The sequence below is a fragment of the Xenopus laevis genome, chromosome 1L, assembly GCF_017654675.1.
Source record: "Xenopus laevis strain J_2021 chromosome 1L, Xenopus_laevis_v10.1, whole genome shotgun sequence".
In the NCBI taxonomy this organism is placed as follows: Eukaryota; Metazoa; Chordata; class Amphibia; order Anura; family Pipidae; genus Xenopus; species Xenopus laevis.
In genome coordinates this window covers 37218146-37236339 of record NC_054371.1, presented here as the reverse complement: position 1 = coordinate 37236339, position 18194 = coordinate 37218146, and the positions used below count along the sequence as shown (strand labels likewise).

The 18194-nt window shown below is 36.2% G+C and overlaps 1 protein-coding gene across 1 annotated transcript in view; it reads right to left on the bottom strand.

Moving 5' to 3' along the window:
- The window catches only part of wdr19.L (WD repeat domain 19 L homeolog), a 36749-nt gene that overhangs the window by 7648 nt on the left and 10907 nt on the right, over positions 1-18194 (bottom strand). Inside the window, exons 13-32 of the mRNA XM_018229159.2 lie at positions 17179-17285; positions 16793-16915; positions 15374-15523; positions 13915-14062; positions 11876-12080; positions 10526-10685; positions 10093-10203; positions 9734-9843; positions 8996-9053; positions 8256-8402; positions 7036-7118; positions 6634-6717; positions 5450-5596; positions 5119-5243; positions 4090-4202; positions 3505-3573; positions 3156-3233; positions 2503-2599; positions 1482-1606; positions 214-295 (exon numbers count right to left, since the gene is read on the bottom strand). Of these exons, the coding sequence (XP_018084648.1) occupies positions 214-295; positions 1482-1606; positions 2503-2599; positions 3156-3233; positions 3505-3573; positions 4090-4202; positions 5119-5243; positions 5450-5596; positions 6634-6717; positions 7036-7118; positions 8256-8402; positions 8996-9053; positions 9734-9843; positions 10093-10203; positions 10526-10685; positions 11876-12080; positions 13915-14062; positions 15374-15523; positions 16793-16915; positions 17179-17285 (2322 nt within the window). The remainder of the gene's footprint in view (positions 1-213; positions 296-1481; positions 1607-2502; positions 2600-3155; positions 3234-3504; positions 3574-4089; positions 4203-5118; positions 5244-5449; positions 5597-6633; positions 6718-7035; positions 7119-8255; positions 8403-8995; positions 9054-9733; positions 9844-10092; positions 10204-10525; positions 10686-11875; positions 12081-13914; positions 14063-15373; positions 15524-16792; positions 16916-17178; positions 17286-18194) is intronic.

Sequence of the window (18194 nt, the reverse complement as noted above, 5' to 3'; positions counted from 1 at the left end):
TCCTACTCTCAAATGTCTCTTGTATGTGGCAGACATGTGGCTTGAAAACGGTGTTAGTAGCATTTAGAACACAAGCCAGCTACCTGTTTCTGCCTGGGCAAATGTGAATCTCCAAAAGAACAATTGTTCTTGAGGTTTAATTGAATCTAGAAAGGAATTAGTACCTTATAAATCTGAACTTCTTTTATTACCCCACTTTATGCACATACTTACGTGAAGGAAATTTGCTAATATTATTGGCAACTCGAATCAGCATTCTAGCACCTTTCATGTGGTCGCCACGTTTAACATGGATCTATAAAGAAATAACAATGCGTAAAGAACATGATCGTAGAAAATCAACATTTTAATAAATGCAATCCCTACTTTATAGGGTTACTATCCTTACATAAATCCCCTTTTCTGCTCCATTGTTTTACATGTTTAGTGGTAAAGTATTCTATTACAGGTATGGGACCTGTTATACAGAATGCTGGGGACCAGGGGTATTCTGGATATTCCATAATTTGGAACTTCAAACCTTAAATCTACTAGAAAATCATGTAAACATTAAGGGGCAGATTTATCAAGGGTCGAATTTCGAAGTTGAAAATACTTCGAAATTTGACCATCGAATTGAATTACTTCACCTTCGAATATCAGAGTCAAAGTTTTTTTTCATCGAATTTGGCCATTTGTGGGCGAAGTAAAATCGTTCGATCGAACGATTCAAAGGATTTCAGCGATCGATCGAACGATTTTTCTTTTGCTTCAATAAATCGATGAATCTTAGATAGGATCTGTGATTAAATGCTTTGTTAAAAGCATATTTATAATATCAGCCATAAGGCATGAACAAACTGAAGTTTTACGGAAAATAAAGGTAGGAAACTTAACCAGAACTAATGATTTTTTGTAGAGAAAGTAAGTAGACAACAATCCACATACATATTCCTTAAGAACTGGAGAGTTGGCTTTTTTGCAAATCCTACAAATCTACCGTACATTACCCAGCATGCATAGACAGCAGAAATGAATTACCCTCGGAAAGGAAAGAACCTTGTTTGTGGCTGCGTAATTCCTTGTGTATAAGCGTTCTCCAATTTCCTGAACCTACTTCGGTTCTCAATATTTCCAACTTGATATCTTCTAGATTCAAAAATGACTGATCCCACAATATTCAGTTATTTATTCAAATCAATGACTTATCACCTCTATTAATCATATGTTGATTGTATTCTCAAATTATATTATCACCCCAATCAATTCCACTTTTAATTAATTAAGAGATCAACAATCTCTATTGATCCAGAGTTTATATCAATTATCTCCTTAATTAAGGATAAGAAAATGGAAATTAATAGTTGGTGGAGCTGCTCCCAATAGAATCTAGCTAAGCTTTTTTTCTATTACTCCTATTTTTAACTCTGAGGAGCAAGGAGATATTTTTAATTAAGAAGAGTTAATCCCTCCTTTCCCCTTAATAAACAGAAATGAATTACCTTGACTAAAATATAGCTGTGCAGTATCATTAGGTTGGTGGCCATTTCTGATGGGATTTTTATTTTCTGTGCTTTTAGTTCAGTGTACATGCTGAATAGCACATCGTGTGCATTGCGATAATTCCCTGTTGAGAAAAGAAGGGACAAAAAGATTAGCAGTAACAGTTTTAGAGAAGCACAGCATCAAACATAAGGTACAAATTATATCATACATTTAATAGGACACATTACAAGTGTATGCTGTACTACTGGAAACAATATGTAGAAGATAGATGTCTCTTTATACCCCCAAATGTCATAGTGAAGTTCTGAATATCATACATGGGAACGAAATGAGAAGAAAATGATAAAAGGAATGGAGAAGAGTGAGGCGTGGCGGGGGGCGGGGTATTGAAATTCCACAATGTGTCCCCTATAAAGACAAACCTAAGGCTATATAAAATATATAAAGTATAAAATAGGTCATCTTAATAAAACTACAAGGATCAGATGCTGTTGAGTTGAGTTTAAATCCTGCATGGAACTCTGTCCACTAGCACAGGCTCTAACCATCCATTTAGTCATCAGAGTAAAGTGTACTCTGAAGTTAAAGGGATACTGTCATGGGAAGAAATGTTTTTTTTCAAAATGCATCAGTTAATAGTGCTGCTCCAGCAGAATTCTTCCTAGTAGAATCCCCCTGAGGTGTGTCCCTCATTGTTCCCTAGGTGGAGGCACTGTGCTGTAATTCCCAGTTCCCAGTACTTTTCATACGCAAAAGGGACTCAGGGCCCCTGGATTGCCAAGGGTAAGTTGCTATTTAAAGAGACAGTAACCAAATTAGGGTTGTACACATATTTCCACAAAGTCAAGGACTCGTTGACATAGAGTGGCAGGATGATAGGACCAACAATGTTTGTGATCAGCTGGTTATTATAGGGGTAGACTATGCTGCAAGACCAGACACCACTGCTGTTAATATAGTAATCCTCCAGGCCAAACATAGATCCCCCATTATTAGTGCAATGTTTGATACACCCACCTGCTGACTGTTCTTCTCTGGCAATAATGATTGCAGTCCTGGCAGCCTCCCTGTATTGCTTAAGTGCCATGTACAAACGGAAAAGATATTTGGCATCCTAGAAAGAAAATGTATTTTGGATGATTTGTTCTGAAAACAGGTTTAGAAGCGGAACAATGAAAGCAAATGATGAGGTTACGGCGTTTTCTGCTACTGCTGCACTGCAGCTCTCAATATCTTCCACCAAATGGCATCATGCCGGGAAGTTTGCCAAAAATTAAATGAAAGTGTGGAATCACTGATTCATGCATTGAAGCAAAATATATAATGAACATTCCCAGTGGTTATTTGATACCTTTATCTTGGGGTGTATCTTATATTCTTATATATCTTATATTTAACAAAGCTCTGAGAAAGCATAATCATCACCCCCCCGAATGAAGAATGTAGAAATATATAATTACATCTTTATATTTATTTCCTGCATATCTTCTTTCCTGCACAAGGGGAGGTTGCAATGCTGCTTGCTGCAGCTGAGGCACAAGTATTGGACATAAACAGGCTGTAAAAGCCAACATTTTTTCTAAAACAAGCAGCAGTGCAACTCCCAATTCTATGTACATATTAAAAATACATGAGACATGGACTAATTATGAATATTCAGCCAAACTTACCTTAGGCATACCATCCTTCTCCCCCATAAGAAAGTCTATGAGCTGAGTGGTCAGGAGGTCATCTTTTGCCCGTCCAACCTGTTAACAACAATATAAAATGAGCAAATAAAGAAGAACACATTTAAATTTCTCTTTTATCTTACTTCTATCTCCCCTCATGAACACTCCTCTTAAACAGTAGTGTAACAAGAAGGGGCCGCCATCTCTAAATACTGGGGGACCCTGATCTGTTTTGGAGACATATACTGAAGTTAGGACAACCCCCCCACCAATCAACCTCTACTGTTAGAGCTGTATTGTTATGCCATAACTAGAATATTCTCACTAGCACAGAAACTATTAGCCTTACCGTTTCTATTGCCATTTCAATGGCCAGATTATCCTCTGTTATTGGACATTTTATAAAGTGCTGCAGAGCCTGTAACATATAACAAAGGATAAAAATAATCGGAGGCTACAAAACTGAAATATAAATGGGTGACCAAATTCATTTGTGTGTGTTACTGGTCCTTTATAAACAATTCAATTCTTGAGATGTGACATTTCCAAATTGTCAGGCTGTTTCCATGAGCCAGGCTGGGACATGCTAATTAACACATGCCAATTTGTGTGTTTTTATTCTACATGTTTGCTTTTAAGACATTACATACAAAAAGGAAAGGAGAGGGTTAAAGAACAGTAACAGTCCAAACCAGAAAGGGTTAATACAATGAGTGGAATTGGATTCTAGTAAGAGACGGAGAAAGAAATAAAAGTTTAGTTTTTCCCTTTCCTACTCCAAGGACAACAAGGCAAGGAAATCAAAATTATTGTTGGGAGAAGGGAAGAAATCATCTCTACTTAAGTCTGTTTGTTACATGCGTTATACATAAGAGGATAAAGTACTTAACGGAGGTCGTGCAAATACAAAACATTGTAAAAGCCGTCCACTCACCCGCTGATATTGTCCACATAGCAAAAAAAATTTCCCAGCCTGGAAATGCTTCTTCTCTCCCTCAAAGTATAAAGCAATACTCTGATAATCTTCATTACTGGTGTTTTCAGATCCTAAATGGGATTCAATACACCATTATTAATTTCAAATTTCAATCAGCAACTTTAGGGGGGTTATTTATCAAAGTCTGAATTTATCTCAATATTTTATGCTACAAACTCAGATCAAATCGCTCAGGTTATTATGCTTATAAATTACATTTTCCCAAAAATTTGCGGGAAAAAAATCCCATTTTCACGATTTTTTAGAATTTTTTTATCCGATTTTCATGATTTTTCGTATTTTTTCATCTGATTTTGGTGATTTTCATATTTTTTTTGCAATTTTCACCCAAAAACTCAGAAAAATTTGGGGTATTGCACGAAACCCAGGGCACATCAAAAAATCATTTTGACTTCTCCCATTGACTTATTGGCAACCTCGACAAGTCTTTTCCATCCCTGGGGTTTAATAAATTCCAAAAAATGTGTCATTTGTTTTTTAAAGTCCAATTTTATAAAATAAAATCACAAATTTTTCATGATTTATGCGTTTGGAGTTTAGTAGATAACCCCCTACATGTATTTATCTGTATTAAAGGTACAGGGGGTGAAATTGTAGGACATCTACATTTTTCCCCCCTTTCGAAGGTCATGGACACAGTGAGCTACTGGGTACTCTGAATGCTGAGTTTTCAAAAAGCTGCAAAACACAGTGACAAAGTGTCTGTAAGAGCTGACACTGACATTTGCCTGAAAACACCGTGTAATTTAGAGCGCAGTTCAGGGGACAAAATATACCACAATTTCCTAAAAATTTTTTATGGTATGTATACTTGGATGTAAATTAAATGTTAACCATATACCTACAGCCAATTTTTTTTGGTTAGAGCATATATTCTCACCTGCAGTAGACTATGGGCAATGGCACAGGTGTTGTTTAGCAATGATAGTAAATTAGCCCTTATATTTTTACAGTGTAAGTACTTACCAATAATATCAGCATAAATCTCCATCTGGTTGTGCTGTTGTGCCAGTTGAAAAGCCTCATCATTGCATTTAGACAGGACTAAAAACTGGATAGCAGAACCATAATCACCAAGCCTCAGAAAGAACCTGATTGATAAAACAAGGTTGGAAAAAGTATTTTTATTGCTATGGGGGCTCTAAGGACGAATGTATAAACCATTGGTGTCTACAGAATTCAGTGGCATAAACTGAAAGTGAGTCTTTTTTTTGTTTTAAGACATGCATAACATAACAGAATATGCCACTGCACAATGTAGATTGCGCACTCTTGACTCTTCAGCAGCATCAATTACCTGGCGACCATCTTGGCTCCTTCAAGCGACTGTGTCTCTTTCACTATACTCACTGCTTTCTCAGGGTTGTTTAAATGGTCTAAGGAAATACGGATTACATTATCCCAGTCTTTGGCATTTTCATAAGCAAAAACAGCCTCTTTATACCTGGGGAAAGGATACATCACAGCTCATGGTCACGAACAGCAGAGTTATTTAACAAGTGATGATGGACTTTAAAGCAACAATAATTTCTTATTTAAAAAATTGAAATTTAGTTGTTTTTCTGGCCTTGACTTGCTTACTGAGCTAAGACCACAGTTTTGGTAAGAGTAAAGTCCTTTGCACTAGTGAATGGTTTAATAAACAAAATATCTCATGCACTATGTAAAAAATATTGATTCTATTTCAGTGTGTAACCAATGATTTTAAGTAAACAAGGTTTAGTGACAGATGCTACGGTTGCTTCTGCTCCATATGTGATGGAAATTGTTCTTTATTATCTAGACACAATCAGCTAAATGATCTGATGGTACACATAGGTTTGGCCTTTCACACATACAGACTTCCATTACACAGGTCTTACCCTATAGATAATATAGGAGTATGAAAATCTCACACATAAAGTTAAATGAACAATGATATTGTTTATAATGACTCTGGACCCAGGTCATCAAACATGTTTACACTTCATTAAACAGTGTTTCTTTCTAGTGGCCTTATACACTAAAGAGGCAGGCTGGGTTACACAAAGAGCAATTCACATCTGGGAAGTTGTTATGCTAACCTGCGTGTTACCTTCCACAGTATAATGTATTGTTATGTTGAAACTGAAAAAGTCTTAAGGAGGCCATAGACGTAACAATTACGATCTTTCTTGGAAAAGATCTTTCCAAGAAAGATCGTTCATTTCAACACACACATGTAGAGCTAAATCATCAGATATACAGATAGAAACAACAGAATTCTACCTGTATATGACGATTCAGCACTAACAATGGCTGGTTTTTGGGTCCCTTGAAAGGCACCCGATCAAAATTTTCTGTCCAGCCCGATTGACGAACGATATCTAAGTTTTCTGCGGATATAGGTCAGTTCTTTTCCCACCATACACGCACCGAATATCATACGAAAATTAGTTTTGCACGATATTATCTGTGCGTCTATGGCCACCTTTACCAATAGGGTTATACAATTCTACTTACTTTCCATCTGCCTCCTTTGCCTTTGCATACTGCAAGTGGATCTTAGGAGATGATACGTGTGGAAGCAATTCCCCAACCTTTGCCCTAAAAGCCAAAAAAAAAACCACACTTATATGAACAGTAGACAGCATGAGAACAAATAACCCTTGTATTTTAGGACTAATTTGTGCATGTTGTCATTGCGTAATGTGCTTTACTGTATATACCAATCCAAGACAGTTTTAGTAATTGGCCTATTATCCATGATCGTATTATGGAATAATAAGGCATGTGTTTTATTCCAACCCATAGACGTGCACACAACACAGCCATAAGTGGACTATCTGTGGAGATACCCACTGCCCAGGTTTAATGGCACATAATAACTAAAATATAAACTGTTAACTAGGGAGAATGTCTTACCAATTCTTGCATCGAATGTACACAGAGGCTGCTTTGTCAAAGTACTGTCCCTTCTCATACAGCTGGGCTGCTTCTGTCAGTTGCTAAAGGGAGATAGGAAAATATGTGTATTGCTATAATAATAATGCCTTGATTGCTTGAGTAGAAGTGAATATTAATAAAAGGCTAAACTAATAAAAGGCTAAACTAATACTAGGCTAAACTATGCTTTCTGCTTTATACCTCTAACAGAAAGCTTCAGAGTTATAAGAAAAAATAAGTTGGTTTTAAACTCAGACATTATTACTATTTGCTGTACCTGCATGTTAGTGCATAGAAAAAAATATCACATGGGAACATGGGAATAGTCTTGTATTATTCAACAAATAAAAATGTATACTAAACAAGTATATGAAAACAATGCTAATGGAAAACTCTTCTATTTATATGAGTAAACCGTACAAATTCTTGGGAGCTCATTCACTAAACTATATAGTACTAGTGCAGTTACCCATAGCAGCAAATCAAGAATTAACTTAGAACATTTAGGGGGTAATTTACTAAAATCCGAATTTATCTGATTATTTAAATTAGACCAAACTAGAATCCACTATTTGACCTTGTTTATTATTTAAAAAGCTTGATTTAATCAGTTTGGGTAAAAACCCAATATAATTGAGCGAAAACCTGAATTGTATGATTTGTTAAAATGTTTCGTATTTTTGCCTGAAAACCCCGAAATAGTCGGATTTTCGGGTTAATTCCAGCACAGACCACATAAACTTCCAAATAGGATAGGGACCTATCCAATTGACTTACAGACAACCACGGATGCAGGATTTCTGGACTTTTTCCATCCTCGGGGTATAATAAATGGTGAAAAATTACAGGTTTTTTGTTTTCCATTAAAAATTCGGATGTTATAGTAAAAAAAAAAAATAGAATTTTTCGGGTTTTTGCCAGAGTTTAATATATAACCTCAAAATGTAAAGTGGAAAAAAAAATGTAAAAAAGTGAAAGCAAAAGTTAGATCGTCATAAAGTGAGATATTTGCTGTGAATTACTATAATTGCTTTAATTTTGCAGCCATGACATTTTCAATTTAGTTACGGTTTCCCTTCAAAGTGCTTCTATGAGGGACTGTTGAAAAGAAAGCACATGGTAGCAGACTTTTCCATAAATGCATTAATATTGTATTCAAACTTAGTAAGTTACATTTGTACAAACAGCACTCACAGTACCTTCATACTTTCCAAAATGGCTCCACAGTCTTTCTTCAGGGATCTGCTGGGGTGCTTGAGAGCTTGGTTAACCCCACGGCGAATATCTCCCATGCGAATAGACATGCGAGCTACTCCAGCCAGACACGTTTCATCATGTTCCTGAAACTACATTATTATACTGATATAATTATACTGTTGTGTGTTTTTACCGCTTGCTTATAGTACTTAAAGGGATTCTGTCATGATTTTAATTTTAATTTTTCTAAATTACAGTGTTTACACTGCAAATAACTCACTCTACAATATAAAATTTCATTCCTTAACCAGCAAGTGTATTTTTTTTAGTTGTAATATTGGTGTGTAAGCACCATCTCAGGTCATTTTGCCTGGTCATGTGTCGCAGTGGGACCTGGATTTTACTATTAAGTGCTGTTCTTAGATCTACCAGGCAGCTGTTCTCTTGTGTTAGGGAGCTGCTATCTGGTTACCTTCCAATTGTTCTTTTGTTAGGCTGCTGGGGGAAAGGGAGGGGGTGATATCACTCCAACTTGCAGTACAGCAGTAAAGAGCGACTGAAGTTTATCAGAGCACAAGTCACATGACTGGGGTCAGCTGGGAAACTGACAATATGTCTAGCCCCATGACAGATTTCAAAATTAAATATATTAACTGATGCGTTTTGAAAAAAAAAAAATTTTCCCCATGACTGTATCCCTTAAAGAAAGCTGTTGGTGTATTATGCTCTCTTTAGGTCTCACCTTGTTATCCCCTGTAATTCCTTTTTCATAGTGAGCAAGTGCATTTACATAATCACCCCTGCAAAAAAAAAAACTTGAAAATAAGACAGAGAAACACAAAATCAAAAGAAATTGTTAATATGCACTACTTTAAAGGAAAACTATACCCCCCAAACAATGTAGGTCTCTATTAAAAGATACTGAGTAAAACAGCTCATATGTAAAACCCTGCTTCATGTAAATGAACCATTATCATAATAATATACTTTTTTAGTAGTATGTGCCATTGGGTAATCATAAATAGAAAATTGCCATTTTAAAAAATAAGGGCCGCCCCCTGAGATCGTAAGATGCACTGTGCACACATACAAACCACATGTAAGGTCACATGAGCCAATTAACAGACAGAGTTCTGCCTTTTGCTTCCTCACTTCTTCCTGTTACAGTTAGTGCTGTAGTATTTCTGGTCAGGTGATCTCTGAGGCAGCACAGATAGTCACGAAATGGTGGTTCAAGGCAAGAGATGTAAAAGGGCAATATTTATGTAAATATATATTCCAGTTTGGTAAGATTCTTTAATATGTCATTCAATTTGATATAAACTATCTGTTGCTTAAGTATTCATTGTGGGGGTATAGTTTTCCTTTAATCCCCTTTATCTGTGCAAGGAAGATATTAACAGAAGAGTGTGTACTGAGTGTCCATGACCTGGAACATTACAAATAAGTGTTTATGTGCACATGTGTTGGTGGAACATACGTGAATTCCAGCTGCATGGCATACTCCTTTGAAATGAATGGAATCTGGTCAGGAGCCAAGCGCTTAGCTAGCTGCAGGGCACTGTCCCAATGCTGCAAATCTCGTCTCATCTGGGAATTTAAAAAATGCAGTTAAACTTCAGTTAAAGATTGGAAAGATTGGCAAGATATAAATGATTTGTTAACATATTTTACAGGATAATGTCATTCCAAGAGATTGCTATGGTATTTTGTTGCAACTTTCCTCATTTTTAAGAAAGGCTAGAACATGCAAATACAAGTGAATCTGAAAAGGATTTGCTTTAAGAAGTTTTCTTCTATTATTGGCCCTTGAGGATCTCTTTGCACAAAGAGTTGTACCTCTAAAGCAGCTGCAGGAGAACCTGATGCCAGATAGAGATCCTGAGCAAGGTTGAAGTCACCGGCAAACATAGCAAGATGTCCAGCTAAAAGGTTGTGATCTTCGATGCCCTAGCAAAAAAAAAAAAAATCATACACTGATTTTGTATTTTCTAGGGGATCTTTAGTTGAATAACAGCAGGAAGGCAGCAGGTTGCATTTCCAGCACAATGACAAAAGGCTCCCCATTAAAGCATTCACACAAATCCCAGCAATTCTCTCTCTAAAGAGCATAATGGAGGCAGTAGTTCAGCAACAATTGGGGAACCAACAATTCTTTACCTTTTTAATAAAAAAGACGGATCTACTGATTGGAAAACTGCCATTTATTAGTTTCAGAATGGAAACAAAATATTGTTTTGATTTGATATACCTTTCTAAATACAATACCTACCTTAATCTGTTCAAGGGACATTACCATGCCCACGTTTCCAATGGTTCTATAGACTCGGATTGCAAACTCAACTTCCATATGGTGCAGACAAGCTCTGGCCAGCTCATTCCAACCTAACTGGTCATTTAACGTCTTGCACAGGTCCCAAGCATCAGAAAATCTAACCAAATAACAATCATGTGAAAACATCAAACGTCATATTTTCTTAAAGGAAAAGTATACCCCCAAAATGAACACTTTAGCAACATATAGTTTACAACATATTAAGTGGCATATTAAAGAATGTTACCAAACTGGAATATATATTTAAGTAAATATTGCCCTTTTACATCTCTTGCCTTGAGCTACCATTTATTGATGGTCTGTGTGCTGCCTCAGAGATCACCTGACCAGAAATACTTCAACTCTTAACTGTAACAGGAAGAAGTGTTGAAGCAAAAGACAGAACTCTGTCTGTTAATTGGCTCATGTGACCTAACAAGTATAGTTTGGTATGCTCAGTGAATCATACGATACCAGAGGACGGCCCTTATTTTTAAAATGGCAATTTTCTATTTATGATTACCCAATGGCACATACTACTAGAAAAGTATATTATTATGAAAATGGTTTATTTACATGAATCAGGGTTTTACATGTGAGCTGTTTTATGTAATATCTTTTTAAAGAGACCTACATTGTTTGGGGGGTATAGTTTTCTTTTAAAATTAGATTGCATCTCAAAACATACAGCAAACTAACCACATTTTACATTTTACAATGGGGCTTTATTTACTATAGTGTAAATAGATCTTTCTTGATGCTCTGCTATTTTGTTTGCTGCTATTTTCTTGCTGGCATAAAGTGGGGGATCCAGTGTGTGACAATTTTTAAGGGTACCCAATTATTACAATGTAACACTGACAAAATGACTCCTTGGACATGTGCACCAACATCTGTGTGGTTCAGTAAGGATACTGTGCACAAAGGTATTGCACCACAATAACCAGACCTGTGGCTTGTTGCCAGGCATAGTGAAAGTCCCCTAGATCCGTGATGTCCAACAAGATAGATATGGGCAGGAGGAGCCAATGAAATGCCAATGGCTTTAAACTGGCAATTTGTCCATGTAATGAACATGCAAATAATAAGAAAGTGTTGGAGCTATGGGGAAGAAATGTGCTCTTCTTTGTTACTGCTGCTGTTTTGCTACAATACTTCACAAGATTATTTTACCCCCTCTTAAAACCCTGCAGTGATACTCTATAAGGTATTCTGTATAGCACCCACAACTGGTATCATAGGGAACCTACCTGCAATTGGATTGACTGCTTTAACAGTGCCAATGGATTATTTATAAGAATCACCTACCTTCGCAGCATTAAAGCCTGGGTCAACATTTGTTTCAGCTCAGTGGCCCCTGCATCTCCTGTACTGCCAAGAAAGCTATGGGTGCTCAAATTTATGTTGTTTAATTTGCCGCTCTGAGTCTGACAGGTTAAGTCTCCATTGTGTAGAAGAACTGGCTTATGTGAGAATGGTAGCTTGGTTCCCCCAGCAAAAATAACCTTTGATCCTGGTGGAAACAATGTTATTACATGGATGCTAAATAATAGCATGCAACCAGTTTAAGGACACAAAAAGAGAAAGAAGAAGTTGGTCAGTGCACAAAATCACTTGTATAGCAATCATTTAAAGGGATCCTGTCATTGGAAAACATGTTTTTTTCAAAACGCATCAGTTAATAGTGCTGCTCCAGCAGAATTCTGCACTGAAATCCATTTCTCAAAAGAGCAAACAGATTATTTTATATTCAATTTTGAAATCTGACATGGGGCTAGACATTTTGTCAATTTCCCAGCTGCCCCTGGTCATGTGACTTGTGCCTGCACTTTAGGAGAGAAATGCTTTCTGGCAGGCTGCTGTTTTTCTTTCTCAATGTAACTGAATGTGTCTCAGTGGGACATGGGTTTTTACTATTGAGTGTTGTTCTTAGATCTACCAGGCAGCTGTTATCTTGTGTTAGGGAGCTGTTATCTGGTTACCTTCCCATTGTTCTTTTGTTTGACTGCTGGGGGGGGGAAGGGAGGGGGTGATATCACTCCAACTTGTAGTACAGCAGTAAGGGCTGGGACACACTGGGCGATTTGGGGAGATTTAGTCGTCTGGCGACTAATCGCAGCGACTTTTCTCCCCGAATGCCTTCCCTCACTCTGCGCCTGGATAAAATGAAAAATCGCCTGCGCTAATCACACACGGCGATTCGTTTTCCGAAGTCGCCCGAAGTTGCCTCACGAGGAAACTTCGGGCGACTTCGGAAAACGAATCGCCGCGTGTGATTAGCGCAGGCGATTTTTCATTTTAGCCAGGCGCAGAGCGAGGGGAAGCATTCGGGGAAGATTGGTCGTGGAAAGTCGCGGCGATTAGTCGCCAGGCGACTAAATCTCCCCAAATCGCCCAGTGTGTCCCAGCCCTAAAGAGTGATTGAAGTTTATCAGAGCACAAGTCACATGACTTGGGGCAGCTGGGAAATTGACAATATGTCTAGCCCCCATGTCAGATTTCAAAATTGAATATAAAAAAATCTGTTTGCTCTTTTGAGAAAAGGATTTCAGCGCAGAATTCTGCTGGAGCAGCACTATTAACTGATTCATTTTGAATTTTTTTTTTTCCCATGACAGTATCCCTTTAACTAATGAACAGCAATTGCATAAGACTCTCTCTATATACAGTCGTGAGTTAAAGTTTGTGAACCCTTTAAATTTGTTTATATTTTTATATGAATGTGATCTAAAACATCATCTGATTTTCAAACAAGTCCTAAAAGTAGATGAAGAAAACCTAGTTAAACAAATGAAACAAAAATTATTATATTTGGTCATGTATTTAACTAGGTTTTACTAGTTACTACTTTTAGGACTTGTTTGAAAATCAGATGAAGTTTTAGGTCACATTCATATAAAAATAAAGACAATTTTAAAGGGTTCACAAACTTTCACGCACGACTGTGTCTGTATATACAGTATATATCAAAATGTAATTATATATATATATATAATGGCAAATTGATTATGGTTTAATTATGGTCATCTTATGGTTTATTATCAATGTGTGGTGATACAGGATTAAAATCAAAATAGTTTATGAAAAGCACTGTTAAATTCTTCACGTTACTTTAATTCCAACAAATAATACATTATATTATAAAGGGAAATATATATTAAAGGGCACCTGTTGGGTAAAAATGTTATCCTCAACCAAAGGTATGGGCTAATAGAGCCCGCAGTCTGGTTGGGGATAACAGTAGATTTTTTTTTTTTTAACAGTGTCCCCCGCCAGCGCTATGATACCCGATACAATGCAGAATAGTCTCCATATAATAATTTAGGGACATATGTCAGTAGCTTTACCTTGTATGGTGTCCTTATGAAAGACGTAAGTGTACAATTTATCGTCATCATAGGCAACAAAGACACTCCTGTCCATTCTCCAGTTTTCCCATAAAATTCCTTTAATGGTTGGGGAAAAATTTGGAATCTCATACAGATTATCATTCAGCTGTAAATCAAAAACACAAATATAACAGCACACACTGGAAGAAGTAAAACAAAGGGACTGCAGAAGAATGGGAGTTAGACTATTCTGAACAGCACAGGTATGGGACTGGTTATCTGGAAACCTGTTATCCAAAAAGCTCTGAATTACAGAAAAGCAATCTCCCAAAGACACCATTTTATCCAAATTAAAAAGTGATTTCCTTTTTCTCTGTAATATTAAAACAGTACCTTGTACTTGATCCACACTAAGATATACAGGCAGTACCCACGTTATGTACGAGATAGAGTCTGTAGGTTTGTTCTTACGTTGAATTTGTATGTAAGTTGGAACAGGTACATTTTTCTATTAAATGCAGCTTAAACAGTGTTTGTCTTTACATAGTATTTATTTTTACCTTTTGGACAACACACATCAGAGGGGGTTGGGGGCAGGTGGTTTATTAAAGCTAAATGCTAATAAAGACCAAGGAAACTCCAGACCCCCCCATGTCCCAAGCATTTTGGATAACAGGTCCCATACATAGAATTTAATCCAATTGTGTCTGCACTTTCCCCACTGTGCCTGGTAAGTAAATACACTATTGCTGGTTAAAGGAACAGTAACACCAAAATATGAAAGTGTTTTTATGTAATGAAAATATCATGTAGTGTTGCCCTGCACTGGTAAAACTGATGTGTTTGCTTCAGAAACACTACTATAGTTCATATAAACAAGCTGCTGAGTAGCAATGGCGGAAATTGAAAAAAGGCTATATGGCACAGGTTAAATAGGGGATAACAGATAACACCATTATGTTCTACAGAGCTTACCTGCTATTTTCTGTGTAACCTGAGTCTTTTTCCCTTTGAATGGCTGCCCCCATTGCTACACAGCAGCTTATTTATATAAAAAATAGTAGTGTTTCTGAAGCAAACACAGCAGATTTACCAATGCAGAGCAACACTGCATTATATTTGTATTACTTTAAAACACTTTAATTTTGTTTTGTTACTGTTCCTTTTAATGTGTCAGCCCCTGTTGATCCACAAGCTATTGGCAAGAAGGTATGCTTGGGATGCAAAAAATATGCACAAGAATTATGTACTAACTGACCAAATTTGCACCAGTTTTATTAATTATAAGATGCTTCTTTCATAAATGTAATTAACGGACAAGACTAATAACAGCTAACTCCTGGATGTTTGCTACTGTTTACTAGATTGGTTGCTAAACTTCCTGGATTGGGCTGCTCAGTTACTCCATAACATCATTGTATAAAATGCAATAAATACCTGGTTTACACTTCAAAGATTCAAAGAAGCTCATTCTTACCGGGCAGTACACAAAGCCTTCCGTTTTCTCATCAATCAAAACCAATGTGGTGCCAGTGGCATCAGGAAAGATTTTCCGTATGCTTACAGAATGCCGGTATTCGTTTACATACTGCCAGTCTTCCAAGTAGAAAAACTTAATGAGCCCAGTCTAAAGTGAAATAACAACAGTTACATATTTATGTGCTATCATTATTTACTATAATAGCGATACTATTGTTCATGATGTCACAAACCTATCACATCTGAAAATATTTGCTTATGAGTGATGCTTAGAGGCCCATTTATCAAAGGTCGAATTTTGAATGAATGTGAATTTTTTTTATTCGAATATACTCACAATTCAACTGGGAGGTTATGTAAGAAAAAATTATAATATTCTAATCTAAGTCTAATATTCGATCGAATGGTTCCAACCCAAAAATTTGAATTCGTATGAATCAAATCATTCACCAGAAAAAAAAGCTTGAATGTCAGGAAGGCTAATAACATCTCCAAATGGTTTAATGGACCTCTGCCATTGACTTGTACATGAACATGGCAGGTTTTTGGTTGCGAATATTCGAATTAGGACTACTTCCATGGTCGCGGTGTGATAAATCTCACATTCTATTTTACAATTGAATAAGGGGATTCAAATTTGAATGTGTGAATTTTGATACTCAAAAATTCCAAATTGAATTTGAAATATTCGACCCTTGATAAATCTCCACCTTAATGTTGTCATAATTTATATGATGGTGATACCATTTCTGCCACCTAACTCAATAAAACTTTAAATGAGGAAGATATTTGAAGTTCCATGAATTCCAAAAACTATATTGTGATGGGGTTTCTCAGATTCTTGAATTTTAAAGTAGGAAGTAAATCATTCCATATATAATGTATTGCAAATAATTTTAACTATGTCACAGACAACAGAAAAATCCAGCAAGGCAAGGACTACATAAGGCTTTAGATGCACAGAATAGTATGTGTCACCCATATGATCTAATTTTATAGGGAACTGATAATATCAGCCAGAATTGGCCCATTACTTGAATGGTCAGATTGGAAAAGTTCAGCAAACTAGCAGATATACACATGCATGGCCAGCTTTAAAGTATGGACAGCAAAATATGTGAAAAATATGCCCATAAGTGGGGCGAAACACAGGCAATGAGTGGCCATGATGATTGTGGGGTGGGGCACAAAAATACACTTGCAGGTCCAACTACAGCTGAATTACCAACATTCTTCAGCCCTATTCTACACCAAAAATTGGTCACTCTATTTCAGCAGACACTATTTTCCTGTCTAAATAAATCTATAGTTTAATATTAAGTATCTAGTATGCCTAATAAATAAAAAGCAAAGATAATGTACAGAACATTTCTGCAATACAGATATCTGACTTGATTTAAAAGAAATACAAACTTACATTTGTTGCATAAATCAAGAAATCTCCAGTCAAAGCATGGCAAAGAATTCTGCATTTATCATCGGATGCTGGAAAAAGTCTGGTTTCCCTCTCTTCTTGAGCATCCTCATCTTTATTCTCTATCTAAGAAAATATTGTAAGTACAATCTAAAACATGCCAGTGGTAAAAAATGTAAATTCATATGAATTTGAAACTGCCTATGACAGAACTTGGTGCTATCAGTAGGGATAACCAAACTATCCTTACCTGACTTTAAGGAGTTTTTTTACCATAAGAGTAGCCCAAAGAGAACATACAAAACACTGTGTGTGCCACAATTAAAGCGTGCTACTATGAATATAATATATCTATGGGGTAATTTATACAGAAAAAATATAAAACTTACCACATGAAGCTGTACTTTTCCCTCAAAAAGTGCAGCAGCATAATCAGAATTCAAGCACATGTTGGCGACTGATCCCAGGTATTCCATGTCCATCAGCTTTTCTACACCTAGAGCATAGACAGTTTGTTACTTAGTGAGTACAGATATCTGTTCATTATCCCTGATCAGCAAGAAAACAGCTTTCAATAAGATGGTATTTAATTTAGAGTTTAATTTACTATAATATGACAATATAATTTGCAGGCATCAGTAATGAAATTAAATTAATTATCTGCATATTATAGTTATCAGCTACCATATTGCTTGTCTCAGCTGAGGCAAATACATACTTCACTTAGCTGGAATATAATATATACTTTGCTCTATTAGGAGTGCTATTCAGTTTAAAGTGAAATGTCATCTTAAAATTACCATCTAGTACGAGTAGTGTCAACATTTAAGACACTTTGCGACTTTTCTTATTTCTCTACATTTTGGACTTTTCTAATTATTCAATTAAAGGTATGGGATCTGATATCCAGAATGCTCAGGACCTGGGGGTTTCTGGATAAGGGATCTTTCCTGTAAATTGGATCTTCATGTCTTAAGTCTACTAGAAAATCACAACATTAAATAAACCCAATAGGCTGTTTTTGCTTCCAATAAGGATTAATCATATCTTAGTTTGGATCAAGTACAAGCTACTGTTTTATTATTACAGAGAAAGAAGAAATTGTTTAAAAAATTATGGATTATTTAATTATAATGGCATCTGTGGGAGACAGAATTTCCGTAAAGCTTTCTAGATAATGGGTTTCCAGATAACGGATCCCATACCTGTATGACTCTTTCTGACCTGAAATTTTTTTTAAAAAAGTTTTTTTATTTATTGGTTGCAACTTCAGCATACAGAAATAAAGGATATTAATAGGTAAACCACAGTAACCAAAAATCTGAATTGTATTTGTAATTACTATTTTTAAATAATTACTTATTCCTCTATAAAGCTCCTTGCCTTATCCTTATTTTCTAGTCAA